Genomic DNA, 22,224 nt, shown 5'->3' with positions numbered 1-22,224 from the left:
AGCTTTTGAATCGCACTTTGAAGTTTGTACCCCCCTCTCGTCACGTCCAATTGTATCTAAGATTCAAAAGGCAAAATGAGATGCGCGCCGCTCAATAGTTTTCCCCCTCGAAATAATTTGAAAAAATCTTCACAGAGCGGCCATCTCTCACCAGTAGCATCACTCTCTCTCTCTTATAGCGGAGAGCTTCACAATGGCTATTATACAGAGAGTAGCTAGAGGGCCCTATAATACGCTCAGGTAAAAAAAAAAAAACAGCAAGTCGAAAGAAAAGAAAGAGGATAACATCGTTTGAAAAATTTGCCAGTCTCCCCCCTCTGTTTCCTCTCTATCTTCTCTGCTGATGTGTAGAACCCCAACTACACGTTCTTCTTCTTTCTTCTTCTTTCTTGGAAAGCTGTAGCGTGTTATTGATTACACTCTTAATAGTTAGTTGATGGGAAAGGTGAAAAACATAAGACCGCGTCCCCCCGTCCGCGCGCGCACTTTTGGCTGTTGGGGGGGATGCTGAGAGAGCGAAAAATTCAACAATTTTCTTCCTATTTTGTTTTTTTCTCATTTTCTTCTTGTTCAATTTGTTATGCTGTAGAGAGAGTCTCCGTCTCCGTTTGACAAGAGCGCACAATGCCAAGGTTAAAGGTCGGTCTGGATCGAATCAATCACGCTGCCTTCGTTGCTGATGGTCGACGATAAGAGTCTAGAGCGCGCGAAACCCCAAAAACTACTCCAATGAAAACGTAATGAAATACAAAAGAAGAAGAAGAGGGGGAACTGTATAGAAGGAAGAAAAGGCAGCAGTCGAAGCAGAGACGATAACAAAAAAGTAAATTAGTTTAAGACTCTCGGGAGGAGAGCCACTAGATAATAGTGAAAGGACTTTTTGCATTTTCTGATATTTCGTTATGGGAAAATGGACATGAGAGAATATTGGGGGTCAGGAGGACACGCATAGCTCGTCTCCTATCTCCTCTATACAAGTCTCCCATCTTTTATTTGTTTATTTTCCGAGCAAAAGTTCAACAGAGAAGACCAAAACAAAACCGAAACGGAAAAAACGTGAAGTTCAAAGAAATCTGCCGATCATCACGATGCGCCTCACGTCTCTCAAGGCGGACAGACAGACGTTGGCTGGTAGGACAGCACGTCCTGGTTGGAGGGAAAAAAAAAAAAAAAAAAGACGCGGAAGAAAAATAATGTCTCCACCGCTGGTCGATGTTTCGGTCGGCCGCGATCAGAATCGCAATAATGGTAACAGCCCAGCGCATTTGGGGGGAAAGAAGAAGAAAAAAAAAGCGGCCGCGGCCAATGAATTATTTCATTTGTCCTTTTTGAAAATTGTGTGTAGACATTTTCGCTAGCTGCTGGATGCTGATCTTGAGATCCGGGTTGATGACGACACACGCGTGACGACACTTTCTCCCATTTCTCTCTCTATCTCTCGTCTCTCTCTCTCCTGTCTTTTTTGAGCATTGCATAAATAATGACGTCCTTTTAACGACCTTTTGCTTTGCTGAAATATTTGGTCCCTAACTGGCCTTGGCGGACCAGGTTTAAAGTGGTCGAAAAACAAACAAACATCATCCGACTGATGGCGACCTTCGTAGATATTACCTCCGCTTTTTGGCTGTTCCCAAAGAAAAACGAATTTTCAAATTCGGTCGTGATTAAACGTCGGTCGTGATGTAACGAGTTTTTTTTTTTTCATCTTGAGCAACGAATGCGCACTATATTGTGCTTCTTGAGGTTACAACGCGAGTAATACCTGCTTGCGTCACTGTGCAATGTAATGGATGTAATGTAATGGTGAGCAAATCGGTTAGAATTTGCGTCGTAGATGTCGTCGCAATTTTTCTCGTCTCTCTCTCGTTTCTTGGTTTGAATCGTGTCGCTTTTGGCGCTGCCGTTTTCTTGTTATTTTTCTGGCGAGGAATTTGTCGACATTCGCACACCACCTAGCGATAAAATTCAACACCTGTTGCAGGTGCGATCGAATGGAATTTAATGAATCGCAATTAATTGGTTGAATATGCTAATTATAGGTCGTTTGTGTAGATTATAATTTGATTTTAATTACAGTTATTACTTTGAAAAAATAATACAAGATTTATTCAGTGATTAATTTCATTGTCAAAATACTCGGAAATTCGGATTTAAAATTGACAATTCATTCTGTCCAATTTAATTTGTGTTTTTTCCCAAGAATGATACAGCAGCTATCAGCAGATAACAATACAACGGTCGTGGAGTACAAACTCGCTAAAGAAAAAAGTTGAAACAAAATTGGTTGGCGAATAAAAGCGCAGATAAAGCGTGTCCGATTCGATGAACTGGCAACGCCTGGTTTTGTAATTAAAAAAAAATTTGACAGTTTGAGCGCAAGATCATTGTTGTTTGTGTGGCCAAGGGAGTCCAAGTCGAACGACCCCATTCTTGTATTGAAAAAATAAAGTTCCTCGACAGTGTCGTCTCGTCCAGGAATTCGGCTCTCGACGGTAACAAGCGCCACCAGTTTATTTGACACCTTCCACGACGTTGTTAGTCGCCCAGGGACGCCTGATTGATGATCGAGCTGGAGCCATGAGTACGACACGCGCTGTTCAAGGTAAGACCAATCATTGTCGAGGCTCCCTCTCGTTAGTTATCAAATAGTCGAAGCTTATTTTAGCCAATCACAGACGCACGCACGCATTCCTTGCCCTTGTCTGCCCTCCTCTAAGTTTCCCTGTTCTTGTGGGGTGACGAAACCACTCTCTCACACACACCACAGCAAGTGTGCAGCATACCCAGTGTCGAAAACAAATTCCAGGTTCTCTAGGTGGCCCCTGCACCTGCAGGTGCACTCGTCAGCTGGATGGCAGCCAGCAACCACAGGCAAATGGAGCCCTCAAGATCTGGACCGTGAACAACATCACCAGGTGAGCAGAGCACTTTAATCGCAATTCACTTTCACCCACTCGAGCTGATGAAGCAATGTGCTCAGCCTCACCCACCGTGGCAACCTGTTGATGCAGCTGCCCCCCTGTTCTAGTGACCATAAAAAGAAATGTTAACGGTCGGCTGAGCTTTCTTTTGTGAAATTGTCTTGTTTTTCAAAATCCCCCCCTGGGCTTGAATTGATCCAATCTTTTTGAACGCAGCTATTCGTGTCGCATTCCGCAGATGTCTCTCTCAGTTCACTAACGGTTGTTGTTGCTCTTCAAAGATCGTTTGTTTTGTAACACACAGTAGTAAATTTTGGCCCAGTGTGAATGGGAAATCTCTCTGCGGTTGACATTCATCGGCAGCCGCTAGATGTCTTGGTTGAGCGGTTGGTCAAAATTTCAAAAAAAAGGGGGCACCCCGTACACACGCACACACACTACTACCACCTATATACAGTATCCCCAGACGCTGGTGGCAAACGGTGGTCTGAACCGTTTTGATTTAGTGATACGCAGGCTCTCTGCCCAGCAAAAGTCCGTTTAGAACCCGGAGCAGCCCAGCTTGTGTATAGTATATTCTCTCTCTAGTCGTCTGTTTAACGTGTGGTGTTGGTCGTCTGCGCACGAGTAAAAAAAGAGATAAGAGAAGAAGTTAAAGGTATACTACGTACGTACATTATACCCTTAAAAAACCCCACGTCTAGCCAACGACTGTCAGTTGACAACAGGAAGGAAGTAGAAGCAAACGAAGAAGAGATAAATGAGAAATCAGTGCGCTCTCCCCTCTACAAGAAGAAGAGAGAGAGTCTAGCCGCTCGCTAGGGCGACGATAGGACGTGCCTTTCTCTTTCTTCCGGGCCTTCAGTCATTTTGAACGACGCCGACAGTTTCCCGATTATACAAAAGAGAACAACTCAAGGTGCGTCGTGCGTGTGTGTGTGGGTGTCGCCCGGGTGACGAAAGACGACACGAAAACCTTCCTCGGCTGGCCTTTTTGTCCCTCCAAGGTAAAGAAACACACACACACGCCATAGACATTTCTCTCGATGTGTTTTTCTAAATTTGTTTTCTCCCGAGTGTGTTGCCGTTTGTTCAAAAAGTTAGTAGAAGAAGGGTGAGAGGAGTAGAGGGGGACGGCAGCGAGAAGTTGAACCCCGGCCCTCGTCTATTTTGGATTCCCTTCTCAAACATCTTTTTATAGAAATAACTTTTCTTTTTTCTTTTTCTAACTTTTTCCTTGTGTGTGTGTTGTTGAACGTCGTCTCTCTCTCTCTTCTCCGGTCTGAGATTTGAATTTTATTTTTGCCTACATTTTTAGAAATTCATAGCCCCAAAAAAGTAACAAGGTTCTATCTATCTGGTAGTATAGAGCTGCTGCTGGTTGATTATTGGATTGACGAAGTGCAGTGACGCGACGCCACATTTTTATTTCTTTTTTCTTTTCTCCTAACCGGACCAGACGCTCTCTTATAGCTGCTGCATAGCTCTTGTTTTTCTCTCGGTTATTAATGCAGAGCATCTAACATAACTGCGCAACAAGTGATTCGTGCATGGGGACGGCGGCGGGGGCTCTGGTTTCACACATGTTGACATTGGATATTCCAAACTTCATTTTTTGATAACTCGACAACAACATTTCCCCCTTTCCTTTTGGCTTTTACTTGCTAGTTGCTTTCTCAGCAAGTTGGCAGGTAAAAAGAAGAAGAAGAATATTGGCTTTATTGTTTGTCAGGTTCTTTTTCTCTATGTAGCCGGCAGCCAAAAGAGAGTTGGGGGGGAAAGATGTTGGAAGCGAGAGAGGGGTCATTTCAAGACTTGTTAGTCATCTTCTTCTTCTTGTAGCCGAATTTCCCTTTTCTTTTCTGTGTATGTTAAGACTACCTTATTTCCTCTTGAGGAACACTGCTCGAGGCTATTTTAGAGGGGGGTTCGATGGAGAGAAAACACCGGTCAGAGTTGTACACGTCAGGAAAAGAAAAAACAATTCGCTTGATTATCCATCCGTGATTGCAATTAAAACTTCACAAAAAGTCAGACTAGGATAGAGGAAAAAAGGAAACGAGAATGGAGAGAGAAAGGTGGAAACAAAACTCTTGTCGTTTGGTAACAAACGAATGAACAGCACAAAAAAAAGAATAATAATATGAGCGGGAAATGTAATATTCAATACTTGGGTGCGTGTAGCGCTCACGCTCATGTGTACGTCTGATCACGAACAGTCATTTGGCACCGTCACGGACCTTTTTTTTCTTCTCCGGATGATAACGAGGAAGCAGAAAAAGAGAAATGCGCGTTCCTTCTTCTTCTTCTTCTTCTTTGGTTATTTTTTCAAATATTTTAACCGCGCGGAAAACTAAAATTAATGGCCCACTACGTCAACAACTTTCTTCTTCTTTTCCGTCTGTCCGGTGAGAGAGGTGATGCATCATTCCCTTCCTTTAGCTAAATTCTCTTCTTCTTCTTCTTCCTTTTCCTTGACTAGTAAAAATTTTTATAGGGTTCGTGTCATAATAGATTTCTAATAAAATAAATAAAACGGGGGAAGTTATCGGCAGGGAAACCTGGCGGGAGAAAGCGGCACCCTCACCGTTGTGTGTCATGGTCTTTTCCCGATTTGTGTACACTCACGCCGAGGACAAGGACTAATGTGTTCATATCTGGTGTAACAACAACGGAGAAAAAAAAACCCATCCATCGGCATTTTGCGCTTTGGAATCGTGACGTTGATTTCCAGTTTTTTTTCTCTCTGGGACAATTTTATATTTTTCTTAGTAGAACGCCGTTATGATCCCATTTTCTCGAAATCATTTTCTTATTTTCTATCTCGAATAAAAGAAATCGGGAGCGATGCAAATTTTTGTCCAATGTTTTGTGGCCAGGATATGTAGGATGCAAATTGCTCATCGTGAGTGGCCATCGGGAAACAAATCAATTCAAACAACCGAAAAGGCGCAAAACGTAATAAACCTTGTCCTCAATTCCTTTTTTTTTGTTCCCCAATTTTTTCGGTTTGGCTGCAAACAGCCGCCAATGGATCACAGCCATTTTTGGGTTGCAGAGTCCGGATAAGGCCAAAGTCAAGCCCATTTTTTCTGTTACTTCTTAATAGAGCCTTCATTAATAACAGGGGAAATATCATTTTCTTTTTCCTCCTTCGTCCCTTCGTTTGAACCACTACAGTACAGGGCTCTTTGATATTGCACCTGCCCAAAAGGAAAGAAGAACGGACGTCACACTGACGCAACGTAACGAGGTCGGCCCAGAACAATCGGGGATGTGGTTAGCGTCTTAAGATTTATATATTTTTTAGCTTGGGAAAAGAAACACATTTTCGGGAAATCGACCTTGTCGTCGACCCCATTTCCTTCGCACTTTTTTCTTTAACGATCCCGGACTGGACACGATGGACCTTTCCGTTTTGGTTTTTTCTCACCAACGTCCATCACTTTGAATGGAAGAAGCTCAAGAATATGAAGGGAAGGCTTTTAACCGCCAAAGTCAAAGGAGAAAGGTTTGACCGAAATGATGGGCTAATCATCAGCGATCGATGCTGGTCGGAAAAATTCTGTTGAAGAAATCCAAGCAAAACAACGGCCACGAAACCGAGGCCGGTCCCATTGGGAAATTGGATGCGCGCTCGAAGCGCTCAACTCACGGCTGCGCATTAATCAGATTGGTGGTTCCCGAAGAAAAAGAAAGAAAAATAAGTCGGTCATTTCAAACATATTGACGACTACACACTAACGGGCGTGTAACTTGTGCGAGTTCCCCCCTCTCTCTACACTGCGCTCCTTTTAGGGCGCCAAAGCATTTTTGAATCGTTTGTTTCTTTGGTGGGAGGCAACTGTTGGGTGGGAGAGAGGGGGGGTTCTTTTCTAGGTGGAGGACTTTTGGACTAGACGCCGCCAGGGCTCTCTCTCTCTCTATTCTCTATTCTCTCCCATTTTTTCTTTATCTTTAAGAAAGTAAGTCCTCCTGTTTGCCCGTGTCATTCTCGTCTTTCAGTCCGACCGCGTCACACATACAAGCGCCAGATCCTCTTGTGCTGTTGTGGGCACTGGGTTTCTTTTTCGTTTTGGGGCGGCGGGGGCTGCTGCTACTCTTCATAGAACCTCCACAACAGTGAAAATTCCATCTACCTTTTTTTGTTTGGAGAGGAGGACCCATCAATCTGTGTGTTTTTACTTCCGCCGGAACTGCTCCACACACATTTGAAAAAAAAGGATCTATCGATTTTGTTTGATTGGCTTATTTTTTAAAATCTGCTCAACATGTACCTCATGCAGGTAAAGTTCTGAACATTTTAGGTTAATGTTTTATTCTTTGATTTGGTTGGAATGGGGATGGGGAAGACAATTTTCTTTTGTTTTTCTGTCATTGTGGGATCTCACGGGTCTCCCCAACCGCAAACAGCTCCTCCCGTTCTTCTTCTTCTTTTCGGATGGGTTCGGTACTACCTCCCTCGTGTGCGTACCTCCAAGTTGAAAGGGTCGTGTAATTTCTTCTGGGAGAGACGACGACGACGACACGGAGGAGAGGCGCTTGGAAAATGTTTTGGTTGGTTCACGCAGACTCTCTTGTGGATAACCGAGGCCACAAACTAAGGCCAGAGAGAAAGAGAGGAAGAATCAGCGTCGCGATCCATCCATCCATCCAGAATCCCGTCAACTTATTCTTCCTCCTCCCCCCCACCCGAAAAGTCTCTTTTTTCCTGGTGGGTGGGCCGCTTTTGGGTTTCCAAGGATTCGTCGTTCCCAATTCCCTCGTCTATTTCAAATTCCTTTTTTATTTTGTAGTTCATTGTGTGTGGGGGGGTATAGTACTACCAGCAGCGCCACTATATACATGTGCGTGATTGTTTTTCAAGGTGAGAGCTCGGCAGGTGAAAGGCAAGACACGAAAGGTCGCCATTTAAGTTGGTGTGTGGCATGGCAACATGGTCGGTTCTCTCTTAAGTGTAATATTGCGTCGTCGGAATTGTCGTCTGGACTCTCCCGCGGACGACAAGCGGCGGAACAAAGTCCGAATGAAACTCACCGCCGTACCTCACCTAGTAATAGTAATAGTAGCTGTTTTAGGTGTTGTTAGATTGCCAGTCAGTCACGACAGACCTCCATTCTTGTCCTTCTTGTTTCTTTTTTTCTATTTGGGTGGAGTGAACTGCTTTTATTATTTCGAATTCAATTGAAATTTTTTTGTTGTTGTTGTTTGAAAGCCTTACAAAAAAATTCGACTGGTGTATACACTCAGTCGTGCCAAAAAAAGGGAAAAAACAAAACAAACAAACACAAAAAATTTGTGTGTCCCGAACCAGACCCCCACTCGCCCAGCAGAGAGACCGCACACGTTTCTCTGTGTTGTGTTTTGAGGGCCCATTTCAATGTGAAAGTTTAGAGCTAGTAGTAGCCGGTTGTTGTATAGGCGTTTCATTTTGATTTTATCGATTGATTGGCGACTTGGGGGTTGGACCGGTAAGGATTCGATTGATTTGTCGGGTCTTCTTTTCTTAACTCGTTTCCAACTCGTTGATTTTGTTCTTGTGTTATACAAGATGAGGTAATAATCCAATTGTGTCGTTCGCTTTTCCTTCGTCGTGTAAGTCGATTGCCAAACTTGAGAGAAAAAGACCGTCGGATCGATGAGCCGGTTCACACTGGCGTGGAGGAAAATGATGCCGAGCGGAACGTTTTTTCAAAAAAGAACTTTTCAATCCGTTGTTTTTTTTTGTATTCCACAGCCGGGCAAGAAAATGAATAAGGAAGGAAGGGAAAAAGGAATTTTCTTTTCAAATCTTTTACAGGCGAATGGATCGAGGTTATTTGTCTTGTGAAACTGCGCGTGAGGAAACCGAAACAATTGCGAAAACACCAACAAAAAAAAACAAGTGAAAAAATCTAAATTGGAAAGTTCATTTTTGTCGAATTATGTGTGTGCGGGACTGCGTGTTGGGTGGAACGTCATCTCCCGTTCTAAAAAACGTCCGCGTTCACTACCGAACGCGCTTCGCTACACGGTGTGCGTCGCCGGTTGTCTATTTTTGAAAAAGGATTTTCAAGTTTGAACCGAAAATGTTGTTTTGGCCCAGTCTCTCTCTCTCTCTTTCTCTCTCTCTCTCTTGAGATTCTAAACTGATTCTGGAACACTGCCGGCGTGACCGGGTTTGGCGTGGGAATAGTTTGTCTGTGTGTGTGGAATGGGCAGAGATCTCTATACACCGGGATCATCTCTCTACATTTCTTTCTTGCCGTGTCATATCTTTCTCACACCCCCGCAACAAATAATAATAATCGCATCATTTAAATAAAAAGAAATTTGATTTTTTTACTGGTCCGGGCGGAATTGAGATGGCGACTATTGAGTCCGCGTGAAGAACAGTCGGAATTTTTTGGATTTTGTTTTTTTCCAAACGGCGGGTCCGGTGCTGAACGATTTCAATGGAAGCTGTGCACGTCATTTGGTCTTTGCCATAGCACAGCCAGACTTAAAAAAAGGGGCGTGTTGGGTGTAGCTCGTCACCATAAACAGAAGAGGAGAGAGAGGAGAAGCGGATGCGGCGGCGGAAGGTTTAAATTTAGATATTTTTCCATTCCGTCTCTTCTTTTTTTTTTCTTTTAGCTTCTTCGTTCTCGGTTGGACGGACCATTCCCGTCTTCTCATTTTACACAAGAGGTGCCCCCGAGTACAAAAACCCAAAGGGGAGAGAAGCCAAACGACAACGGGATCGAACTTAAATCACGGCGTAGAAAAGAAAGATGAAATTGGCATTAACGCTCGTATTTTTCTTTTTATTAACGGCGGGTAATTCAAACGACGAAAAATTTGTGAAAAGAAAATTCAAAAATGGGCACGGCAAATTGAGAGCTAGATTTAAGCGGTGGGGGGATAAAACAACAACAACCAAAAAAAGAGTAGAGCCTCACTATATATCTCGTCCGTGATTCATTGTGTCGGCGAATGAAGCGGTGGCTTCTTGCCGGGCCGGCGCCGCAACAACGGCTACTACACACACTATACCGCCCAGCTGGTTTATGGGTTATTCCCATGTCGGCCTTCTGTTTTTCTTTTTAGTCTTTTTTATTTTGTGTGTGTGTGGGGGGGGGGGTTCACAGGCAGGCTCTTTGCAACAACAACAACAACATCTTTCTCTCAGTATGCGGTGTGGGTTGTTTTGGCGCACCGTTACTTAACCAATTTGATTGTTTTTTAATATCTACGAGGAAAAAGAGAAAAAGAAAAGAACTTTATTTATTTATTTTTTAAAAATTGGTTTGGGGGTTTAGATTAGATTTGATTGATTGTTATTTAATTTTGAAATTGAAATTGAAAATGTTTGTTTGTTTTTTCGCTCGCTAGGTGACAGCAGTTGGCTACAAGCCCAAATCGCAGCTGACTGGCCTAGTGTCGAACTCGCCGCCTCAGCTGATGGATAAAGCGTCGCCCAATTTGTCGACGGCTTCCAAGTCGGCCAGCCTGCCCGGCTACAACAATCGCGGATTTCATGGGGCCGTCTACAACAACACGAGCAGCCAGGCGACTGTGACGTCACTCTACGGCGGTGGCGGCGGGAGTGGCGGCGGCGGCGGAGCCAACGCCCTGTCGTCGTTTGTCAATAAAAACCAGACGGACAAGTCCGTCTCGAAAGTGGTAGCGACGGATCAACAGCCGCTGGCTGGCCAAAAGAAGAAGAAATGGACCGGATGGAGCGGCTTTTTCCGGCGCAATAGTAAACCGTCGTCGGCTCAGCAGACGGCCCCGCCCGTTCACGACGACACCATCAGCTCAGATGAAGAAACCGGGCCCGCCCAGCACCACCAGCACCAGCACCAGCCCACGTCTCATTCTCGTCTTGTCGGTTCTCCCGTCGCTTCCGGTGGCTGCCACCAAGCGAAACCTCTGACGTCGGAGGAGGCCAGCAAAAAGCGGCTGTTTCTCCAGCACCCGCCCAGGACCCTGTCCAAGGATCGCTCGCCCGTCGTCGACTCTCTGAGTCCGCTGCAGAGCGACCTGAGCGCTAGTCAAACGTCGCTGAGCCGCAAAGAGCGTCGCGACGCCATTTTGGCCCGTGCCCAAGCCCGTCGCAACAACCACGGCGGAACCAGCGCCGGTGGAAGCAGTTCGGACGAGCAGCCGGACAAGGACCAGGTCCATCATCAGCATTTGAGGGCGCCGTCGCCGTCGTCCTATTGGCGCTGCGGCGGTCACCACCAGAGTCAGGAAAGTTTGACGAGCAACGGCAGCGCCAGCCGTGCCGGACACGCAAAGTCACGTACGGGACGGACGGAGCGATACCTGCAGCGGCGGTCACGCGATGAAGATTCACTGCGACGGGAAATGCAGCAGCAACAACAACAGCAACAACAATCGCAAAGTAGTCGACATGCCTCGCCGTCTTGCGCCGACTGGCCGTCGACTTGTGCGCAGCTCAATCCATCAACGTCCAAGTTGCCGGGCGCTCCAAACAACCAGCGCTGGCTGTCGCCCGTCTCCTCTTCGATCCAGGGACCATGGGGTGGAGCCGCCGCCACCGCCGCCCATCACCATCCGGAAACGGGGCCATCCAATGGCGTCCAGCGGGTGGTGGGCGAGTCGCCCGTCACTCTCAGAAAGCCGGCGTACAACAGCCACAACAACAATAACAACAACAGTCCAGTCGTTGGACGGGCTCAGTCGGCCTTGGTGACACATCCCAAACTGTCCACTCCGCCGCCACCTCCGCCTCGCAATCCGCTCAAAAAATCGTATTTGCTTCAAGTTCAATCCGGCGACCAGCAGACGGGCCAGCAACCAGGCCAGCAGTTGCCACTTCATTCGTCTTCTGGACGGCCAACTTCTTTCTCCTTTGGTGACCTTTCACGTTTCGGACAACAGCAACAACAACAACAACATCAGCTGAGTCCTGGCCCGTCGTCTCTGCACGACTACCAAAATGTCGATCAGGACGGACGGCTCATTCCGACGTCCAACAGTCACGCCCTCCATTTGCCAGTCACGTCGCCCGTTCAGCGTCGAGTCTTGAACAGTTCGCCTCAGCAGCGACAGCAGCCGGGCAGCCCCAGCGGCCGACACCATTCGGCCTTTTTCCCGTCCGTCTCGGCCAAATCGCCTTCGCCGTTCAAATCTCCCGACCAGGAGCGATCCAAACCGCCACCTTGGCTGGCCAGTCCCGTCTCCGCCATGAAGCAGTCGGCGGCCAGCCCTTCCGCCCCGCCCGTCCGTGAATTCTGGCGCTCCAAGGAAGTCCAGCAGCAGAAACCGATGCCAACGTCGACGAAAAGCGCCCGGGAGCGACTGGCTCCGTTCCACTTGACGGGCAACAACGGGTCCGTCAGTTCGCTCAACAGCGATTTGTCCAGCCCGAGAAGCCGTGACCCTGGCGCCCAGCACCACAACAACAACAACAGCAACAACGCGGTGGCCATTTCACCGGTAGGAGTCGATTGCCCGCCCTTTTATATGGCGACGACAACCGGAAACGCTTTGAACTCTGTTAATGGAGCGGCGGCGGGCACGCCCAGGCGGTTCCCGCTCGTGTCGAACGATCACAACAACACCAACAACAATCAGCAGCAACAGCCGCCTCACCACCACGTCAGGGAATTGTCGCAGTTGAAGCCCAGCACAGACCGTCACCTGGAGCAGGCCATTTGCGAGCTGGAACAGATTTACCGCAGTCTCAAGCTGGACGGCGACGAGGATTTGCTGGACAGGGCCGAGCGGAGGGACTTGCCCACTGTCCACCAGCAACTGGCTCAGTTGCCGTACTCGGCCGTCAGCACGGCCAGCGTCTGCAGCGGATCGGAATCCGGAGGCGATCCTTTGGGTGGGCACGGGATCACGTCTGACCTGGACACGATGATGAACTGGAGCATTTCCGGCTCGTTTGAGAATCTGGGCTCGGCCAGCACCACCACCTCCACCACCAACACGGAGCTTCAGCGGGTCCGAGCGCCGCCTAACCGCCGCTCGGCCGTCCCCGACAAAGTGGCCGACGACATGGCCGTCCGTCGCTTGGCGGCCGCTGCCCGCAAGAGCCAGTGCAACGATCCGCAAGCGATCGCCGCCCAGTCGGGCTCTTATTTGCTGCTGTCGCCGTCGGTGACTGCCGCCATGGCGACGGACTCGCAGGATCTCGATGGATCAGGATGCAGCCGCTCTGGTTCTTTTTCACCGGACGAACCGGATGTCATTTACGACGACGTGGCCTACCGACAAATTCGCCAGGCCAATAAATCGCTGCGAGTTGCCGAACCGCAGCCGCCGTTTGGCATCCCGCTCGGCCCAGTCACGCCCGCCTCCCCCTCGGACTATTTGCACAGCTCCGTCACTCCGGAGCAGATGGACTTGCGCCCGCTCCTCCACCCCACCAAGTACCCGGACCTGGTGCGCGACGATTTGGCCTTCCGCAACTTACGTAAAGATGCCGGCCAGCTCCAGCTGCCGCCCGGCCCCGTCAACACGGACAAGCTGGACGATTTGCTCCAGTACGTTCCCCAGCAGTCGGCCACCAAGTCGCTGAAGAAGAAACGGGCCATCCGCTCCCTGTCGGCCAATATCGGCCAGCTGATTCGGATGGACGCGGCCAGGCCCAGCGGCGGTGGCGGCGTCGTCGATTTCAACCGGGCAAACGACGACCAAGAGGAAGAAGATGAACGTTACATCGGATTCAATCCGTTCGACTCGCGGGCTCAGAGCTTGTCTGACCTGCTGGACGAGTCGGCCGGCTACCCGACCAACAACAACACGTACAACAGCAACAACAGCAGCAATCAGCTGGGCAAATGTGCCAAGACTCCGCGGGCCGTCAAGCAGCGCAGCGGATTGAAGCGAGTGGGCAAATCTGTGGAGCCGGACGACGTGGACGCCATCATCCAGCGTCAAGTGCGTCCCATGGCCAGCTGGGTGGAGCGGGCCCATTTGAGCGACGTGCCGGCCAGCAGCACGGAGACCATCACCAACGTGACGGAGAGAGTTCCGGCGCTGGCCAAACTCTACCCGACGTCTGCCCTGGCCGCCACCAGGAAATCGGAAGTGGTGGCTCCGGTCCAGCAACAGCAGCAGCAGCCACCAGATCTGGAAATGGACCACTTGATTTCCGAGTTATCGGAATGTTCCGTCGCTGCTCCTGCTGCTCCAGGAGCTGGACGGAAGAGACAAGTGGATTCAAGTGGATTGCAGTTGGCGCTGAAACCACCGACGGGCGCCGGGTCGTTTTCGAGTGAAGTGCCCGGTGCCAGCAGCACCAGTCCAGCTGCCAGCCACTGCTGGGAGGAATCGCCGCTGTTCCAGTCGACTACGCAGTTTCACTTTACGCAGCAGCAGCAGCGCTCGGCCTCGCCGGCCAACAGCAGCGATTCCGGCCAGGTGTCGTGCTGCGCCCGCGAAGTCCGCCAGATCCTGCACCACCAAATCCGCCAGGAAGAGAAGGAACGGGAGCGATTGGCCTCGATGGCCTCGTCGTCGTCAGGTGAGGGTACATGCTCGGAGCCGGCCGATAGTATCCAGCGGCCGGATCCCATGACACCATTGCATCCGCACGCTGCATGTCGTAGTAGTCCCGTTCGTCTGCCCGTCCAAGTGGCCAGCGACGACACTGTCTGGAAGTTGCATGAAACTATCGTCACTAGCACGTCCGTCGCTTACACCGGCCATGAAGAGACGGCCATCACCACCACTATGAGTCCGTCTCCCATCGTGGTCCAACAGACGGCCGACTGGGTCCTTCCCAACGAGCCCGGCTCTGACGACGGAATCGATTCGCTTCCAGCCCGATCATCGTCTCGCTCCAGTCCGGAAATGGAAGAATGGAGCAATTCCAGCCGTTTGTCGTCCACTTCTTCTTCTTCATCGTCGTCCGGCCATGATGAAGAGGATCGTGAAAATGAAGTTGTTGCTGGGCCTATTCCCGTCGAGGAAGGCCAGCTGTCTGTTTGCCAATCTGCCGCTAGATGGCTGTCGATGAGCGACGGCCAAGGGCAAGGCAAAATGTCGGCTCCCGCCCACAGCTGGGGCTGGCTGGGCGGCGGGCGAGGAGCCGCTGCTGCTGCTCGCACGACAACAACTGCCCAGCACATCATCGTGATGCACCAAGTCGTCTGCGCCGGTTGCATCCTCACGTCGCTCCTAACTCTGTGCGGCCTCGATTTGACCACCTGCGCCCAACTCCTGTTGGCACTGCTGGCCCTGGCCGCCGTCTTTTGCGACATGCACTGACTCACTCACCTACACATATTTTCACTTTCGATTTTTAAATTCGTTAAATCGAAATTTTGTGGAAAACATTTCAAAACAAAACAAAATCAAAAACAAGAAGAAAAACTTAAAAGTTTTTTTTTCTTCACCACCCACCACCACCCCCTTTGCCACCCTTATTATTTTTTCCAAGTGCGTGCGTCTCTGTGTTTGTGTGTGTCTTAGTTTTGTTGGAAATTAATTTTTTGTGTGTGCCCGGCATTTTTCACGGTCCGATTTACTTTGTGTGTGTTACCTTAAACCAAAAAATTACGGTATGATTTCAAATTATTTTTCCTCAATTTAGTAGTAATAATTAATCATTATTATTATTATGATTAATATATATATTTAATCGGCATGTTTTGGCGGGGTTGGGCATCGTGTGTGTGCTTATCAATGATTTGCATTTTGTTTTCTTTGATATTTACTTATTTTTTCCAGTCAATTATCTCTTTTTCCCACCCCTTTAATTATGATCTAATATTATTTTTGCTACCAAAATAAAATTCGGCAACTATTTTTTCTCTTTTCGGAGAATCAAAAATGACGCGAGGAAAACGATGTTCTGCGTTTTGTTCGGGGGGTGGGGGCTTTTTTGGTGGCGCTTATTGCGTGTTTGAATAAATTTATTCTCGCGAGAGGTTGCGTAGACGTAGAAAGGGGGCGGGACACGCTGAGAGAGAGAGAGCGTTTCCCGAAGGAAATGAGACCAAGGTTTTCTTTCTTACACGTCCGTCTTCTTCTTCTTCTTCTTCTTCTTGGCTGGATTCTTTTGATTTTTTGGGGTCCGTCGCCTGTTTTGAATAATCTTTTGGGCGACGAGATTTATCCATCCATCGCGTATAGGCAAACGATTGAGTTTCGTGTTGTTGATTTCTTTCCTCGAGGGGTTGGATTGGAATTTACACATCCATCGGCAGTGTTTGTGTGTGTGTGTGTATCGACAGTTCGTCAGATTTGAGCCAGCGCAGAGAGAAGAAAAAGAATTGCGGTTTTTGGTGATTGCCCATCCGGTTTTTTCGTCGATGATTTCGACTTTCTCCCAAGGTTTCCCGACGAGCCACCGCAATTTTTGTTCTTTTTTATTTTGTTTTGACACTTTTTTTGTTTCTTATTGCCTCCTGGCTCTCGGTGAGTCAGCTGTGCGTGAGTCTGCCTGATTGAATGGAATCGAATATAACCCACACACACACACGCCAACAATGGGAAAATAAAAATAAAAAAAAGAACTTTCTTTTTTTCTTTTCTCCCCCCCCCATCTTTGTTTTTTTACCGCCCCATTCGTCGTGACGGCCTTGTTGACTCATCCGACTTCCCACCCCCCCTTCTTTTACACGGAATGAAATGTGAAATGAAAAAAGGTCGGGACCCATCGGGACGGACCTTGTGTCGGCCCCAACTCAATTGATCGTCAATTGATATGAATGTGTGCGCGCTCATTTATCTTCCGTGCTGGATGGAAGTTTTTTTGTTTCGAGTTGGACTTTGTGTAGACTGGACAGAACGTGAACTCGTCACGTTACCCAGGATCGAGTAGCTTTATTTCAGTTCGTGATGAAGGGGCCGGCACGATCTGGTCCGTTTTTCCAATGAAACACAAACACACACACAACCGGATCTCCAATGGAAACCGGTATCGTCCGGAAGATCTCAGACCACATCCAAAACAAAATAAATTTAGACGGGCCCCGTTTTGTTTTTGTTTCGTTTTGATTATTTTTGGTCATTTGAGCGTTTTGGCAAATGCGGAGAAAAACATTCCGATGACCCACCCCGACAAAAAAAAGCTGGCCCTTCCATGTTGGGAATCTAAAACAAACGCCTCCGGTTGTCATGGGATCGTGTTGCCGGGATGTTTTTTTTTTTTCCTTTTTTTCTTATTTTTTCTTATTTTGGCGTTGGCTCTCTGTGACGTCAATTGTATGGCTCGATGTGCGTTTTTTCTTTTCGATTCCAAACGGCGATAACGTCACCGGACCGAAAGAAAAAAGCTGGCGACTTGCATACCATGTCCGCCCAGCGTGTTGTGCGTTTCTTTCTTTCGTTGTTGAAATTCATTTTCTCTCTGTTGTGTGTGTATGTGTGGACAGGTGTTGCGTCCAAGGGCCGCCAACCGACGACGACGGCCACCACAGCAGCAGCTACCACTACTGCCACTCCGACGTCCAGGTATATTGTTATTCCTTTTTATATTTTATTTTCTTTTTCTTTTTAAAAATGAAGAAATCAACAAGTCCGAAATAAAACCTTGTTGGTTTTTGTTGTTTTCGCCCGCAGCTCCCGAACGAAACAGAAGAATAACAATAAAAATTTCGTGTCTTTTTTTTTTCTTTTTTCTTTTCGAAATAATGTACCGTATTTCTTTTGAAAAATTATTGAGGGATGAAGGAAAATGAGCGGAAATCAGGTCTCGATGACCCAAACGGACCTGATGTAAAATAACCGGCCATTCCTGTAATCAGATGGCCATTGCTTTTAATTGGGATTTTGGTTAGACCAATTCTCATAGTTTCCCTTCCATTTCGATTTGACTCCGCACTGTTGAACATTCCTGTTCTAAATGAAAGAGACTGGGCTATTTTTTTAATTATAAATTTGTTCTCATTTCTCTCTCATAACAAAATCCGCCAAGCGAAAAATATAAACCGGTCCCGAATTGAAACGAGGTCAAAACGGCTATCAAATGTGTGTAATAGCTTATCCATTTGTAGTCGTTTGTTGAGAGAAATTCCGGTTCTGATGATTTTCCTGTTTGCGCATCGTTAACGTCTCGTCTCGTGTTTCATCACTGGGCGAGGGCGGATGACATTTTTTTTTCCCGCGCCACGTAATTCCACAAGTTATTTAACGATCTTTTTTCGAATTGATTTCGCAGTCGAGTGTCCCACTATCCTAGTCACAAATAGTCACTCTCTTTAAAAAAATAAACATTTCGGTAAGTGACGCCATCATTCAACATTTTTTCCATTTATTTATTTTATTCATTTACGCCCGTCACACACATCACACACGACCAAAATGGCGGAAATGGCCATTTTTTTTTCTTAATTTCATCATCGCCCCTTCACTGGCCGTTTTATATTTTTCTCCTCTTCTCAGTTTCCGCCTCCGCATTCCGTTTCTTTGAATGACGCGCCCTTTTCTTCTTCTTCTTTGGTTTATCCACTCGGTTGATTATTTATGCACATTTTGATATCCTCAATCATCTCACGCAACTTGGCAAATGATGAGAAATTCCGGTTTTGACGAGTTTTTCTTCTTTTCTTTTCTGTTTTTTTATTAATCCGGGTGGCAGGAAATCCAGTGGAGGCGGGCGCAAGATGAGCAACAACAACGAGACGGGAAACGGGAGCGCTCCGGTCACGGCCGTGGAGAAGAGGGACGAGCGGATCGCCCGCTACAAGGAAGAGCGTCGAAAACAGTTGCAAGCCGCACGCCATCAGGCCGGATCGGCGGCGGCAGCGGCGGCCGGAACGCTTGGCCTTGGCCATGACCACAGCTCGTCCAGCGAAGATCTTCCGCACGAGGAGCAGTCGTACGCCAAATACAAGTCAGTCCGTCTCTCCGTCCGCCCGTCCCTTTTCTTTCTTCCAATTGAATGAAATTGAATTTTTTAAACAAAAATTGAATTTAGGCACCGCAAACAGATGCAGAAGCAACAGCTGGAATCACGGGCGCCGGAAGAGCATCCGCCGACGACGGCCAACGTCAGTGACCTGGTCAATTGCAACGTGAGCTCGAGCGGGATCAAACGGTTCATCAAGCGCGAGAGTCCCTTGCTGGCCAGCGAGGACAACAACGGAGTGGCTCCGGTGCGCATCAACCGGGCCGCCCGGCTCAGAGCCGCCGCCACCTCGGCCACCCCGCCGCCCGTCGAAGACAAGTCGGGTATTATTTTCTATGTTCCAATTTTGGTTGAATTGAACTCTCTCCAAGTTAATTTGCTTTCAAATTGTTTTGGGTCTTGAACAGTTCAGAGAGTCAAAAGATTGTCGGTTCCACTGCTGGAAATGCCGCCCATCGATCCGTCAGACGGCCAGGCTGCTGGCCCTGTAGTTGATAATGGCGGCCAGCCGGGCGGCGTAGTTGTGGTCCTCCGACAGAAACTTCCTTCTTCATCTTCATCGTCGTCATTACAGGCCGGCAGCCGTGAAAAAGATAAGAGCACCAAACGCAAATCCAATTTGAACCGGGCCTTGACGGATGAGCAGGTCCTCGCCACCGGCCAAATTGAATCTCAAGGTTCGTTCAACTCTTTCTCCAGTTATTTATTTTTCATTTTTTATTTTTATTTTTATTTTATCCCGTCCGTCCACACAAAAATTGGATACTTCCCGTTTTATTTTATTTCTTTTCTGTTTCGGTCAATCGATATTTCCCGCCTCTAAACTCCTCCCCCCTTGGGCGTGATGAGATAATTGCATATCAATTAACTACATTTTGGCTGGATTGATAACCTTTTTTGGACATTTTTTAAATTTAAAACAGAAGAGACGGGCAAGAGGATTAGGAGGCGAAGGACGGCCGAGTTGGTGGCCGGTTCGGCTGCGTCTTCCGCCGAGACGGACATCAGTTCCAGCATCGACAACAGCGCGATGATGTTGCAGCGCCGGACCGAGTCGACGGTCCAGCACCCGCCGACGCGCCAGAGTCCGCAACGAGACCCGGCGGCCGATTTGCGGGCCAATTTACGCAAGACCAGTCAACCGCCGGCCTTCATCCGCCCGCCCGTCCCTGAAATTCACAACATTAGCGAGAGCCTCGTGACGACAACTCCGGTGACGGCTGATAATTCCGCCTCTTTCCCAGCTCCTCCTCCTCCTCCGGTTAGTTCTTCATCGTCCGTTCCGTGGCGGACGGGCAAAGTCGCTTCGGCCGAAAAGCTTCCGCCGCCGACGACGACGACGGAGCCCATCAAAACGGAAGATTTAACAGCCCGGATCGAAGCCTTGACGGCCATGGCTCATCAGACGGTGGCCAAGGTGGACCGGTTGACGGGCGGGACGCCCGATCGGGAATTGGTCACCAACGGAGCGCATCCGCCGCCCTCTGGCGGCGCCGGAAGCGTCAAGGCCGTGGCGACTAAACTCCTCAATCGCGTCGCCAACGTCCAACCGGCTCCGTCCAGTCCGACGGCTCTACCTCGTCGCCCGGCCAGCAAAATCGAGCCTCCCAATGCCTCCGTCAATTCCAATTGCAGTCCGGCAGTTAAATTATTACCAGCTGCGACCGCTGGCAGCGCCCAGCAGCAGGGGAAACTGCAGCAGGGCCAGCAGCAGCCCCAGCCCCAGAGTCCGTCCTTGTTGCTGTCCAAAAATAGACCAGCCGTCAACCCAATTGAGAAGGCGACGGGCGCCAGTTGTAGTCCCGCTGGCGTCGCTGCTGTGCCACCGTCGACGCGTGCCAACTCCGCCAACGCCTCGTCGTCGTCGTCGTCACTGGCCCGTAAGAAATCAGCTGATCAGAGTCTGGAAAAGACGCAGAACAAAGTAGCAGCCGAGTCAGCGGCCAGCGGGAGTGGCGGCCCGTCTTCCAGCGTCAAAGCCGTCCAGGGAATCCTCAAGAAGAAAGTGGAAGGCGGTTCCAGTGCAGGTGCAGGTGGTGGTGGTGGTGGTGGGGCTGCTGCTGTCGTAGAGTCGACTAGTGTTCGCATCCGGCCGGAAGTATCGGCTCCGGAATTATACCCGATCCTCCGCGTCGAAGAAGAAGTCGTCTCCACTCCGCTGGATCCTGTTTCGATCCTGAAAAAGCGGTTCGAAGAGCCGACGGAATTATCGGCCGTTGCGCCAGTGGCGCTCGACGGAATCGCCGAGCCGCACTCGATTCTCAAGCGGCCGCTCAGCCGCGACGGCAGTGCCGAATCGGCCCGTTCCCAATCGCCCGATCCCATCAATTCGATCCTGAAACGAGCGTCGCTCACTTCGTCACCCGGATCAATCCTGCTGCCGGATCCAGTTTTGATCCTGTCCAGCAGCAACAGCTCCGAACCACGTCCGATCCTCAAGAAAAGGCCGTCGACGGACGAGCCGGGGGCCGACGGAGGGCCGCGCCCCATTTTGAAGAAGAAATCCAGCACGGAAGACGAGCACGAACTCGCCACTCACAAGCCGATCCTCAAGAGCGGGCGGAGGACATCGCAGGTCGCCGAGAGAGAGCCGGAAGCCGCCGACCAACCGGAAGAGCCACATCCAGCGGAAGGAGGAGAAGAGCCTCGCCAATTGTCGATAGCCGAGCGGATCAGTTCCATCGAATCGCAAACAAATCCGCCCGCTGCCTCCGCCGCTCCTTGGCGCCTTCAATCGCGCCCAGTCAACTCCGTTCCAGTCAACAGTTCCGCCTCTGAATCGCCCATTTCACGAAGGTTTGATTTCTCCTTTTCCTTCCCAACTTAATCGATCGGAGAAAAAACTGGCCAAGTGGATGAGGGTCCGATCAAATTGTTCCAGTCATTTCAGAATTCCGGCGATCCCAGTTGTTTTTTCCCTGGGTTCATTTTCCTTTTTTTTTATTTTTCTAACCACAACCGCAAGCGACTTGTTAGCCACTCGAGTTGTGAGACCCTCTGGAAAATTCCAAGTCATTTGATACACACACATCCCGGTCCGCCTCTCTCTGCCGGCCAACCGCAATGTCTGGAAATCATTAAAGAAAAAAGAAAAACTCCCAAAAATAAAAACACACAAAAAGGCCTGAGAGAGATTGCGGAGGAAATGAAAAAAAGGGCGTAGCAGAGATGATGTTGCGCCATCCCATCTGGAATTCTTTCGCCCAGTTTCTTTTTTTCTTTTCCGTCCGTCTGCTGTTGATTTATTTATTTACTTGTTTACGTCTGCTGGAAGAAAAGAAAAAGAGGAAATTTTTGTCGGTTGAAAGTGTTTACATGTTTATTTCTGTACGTACAGGAAATCCTTGGATCACGTGATCGAGTCCAATCGCAGTGCCGGCCTGGTGGAAGCCGTCAATCGGCACGTCGTCGAGGCGCATGCGCACACCAATGGCAATGGCACCAGGACCAGTCCCGACATTTTAACCCAACCGGAAGCGGAAGGTAAAAATCAGCCCCCCAAGAGAA

At 48.8% G+C, this 22,224-nt stretch overlaps 1 protein-coding gene across 1 annotated transcript in view; it reads left to right on the top strand.

Annotated features, from left to right (window-relative positions):
• Positions 1-2,594: 2,594 nt before the first annotated feature.
• Positions 2,595-22,224, top strand: part of LOC124198076 (supervillin-like) — a 28,159-nt gene continuing 8,529 nt past the window's right edge. Inside the window, exons 1-9 of the mRNA XM_046593731.1 lie at positions 2,595-2,602; positions 2,807-2,915; positions 10,275-14,385; positions 17,243-17,321; positions 18,448-18,702; positions 18,787-19,040; positions 19,125-19,394; positions 19,641-21,513; positions 22,055-22,200. Coding sequence (XP_046449687.1) covers positions 10,344-14,385; positions 17,243-17,321; positions 18,448-18,702; positions 18,787-19,040; positions 19,125-19,394; positions 19,641-21,513; positions 22,055-22,200 — 6,919 coding nt within the window. The 5' untranslated portion in view covers positions 2,595-2,602; positions 2,807-2,915; positions 10,275-10,343. The remainder of the gene's footprint in view (positions 2,603-2,806; positions 2,916-10,274; positions 14,386-17,242; positions 17,322-18,447; positions 18,703-18,786; positions 19,041-19,124; positions 19,395-19,640; positions 21,514-22,054; positions 22,201-22,224) is intronic.

This window comes from Daphnia pulex, chromosome 7 (assembly GCF_021134715.1).
Source record: "Daphnia pulex isolate KAP4 chromosome 7, ASM2113471v1".
NCBI lineage: Eukaryota > Metazoa > Arthropoda > Branchiopoda > Diplostraca > Daphniidae > Daphnia > Daphnia pulex.
Note: the sequence above shows the minus strand (reverse complement) of the source record. Positions and strands in the feature narration are given on the sequence as shown.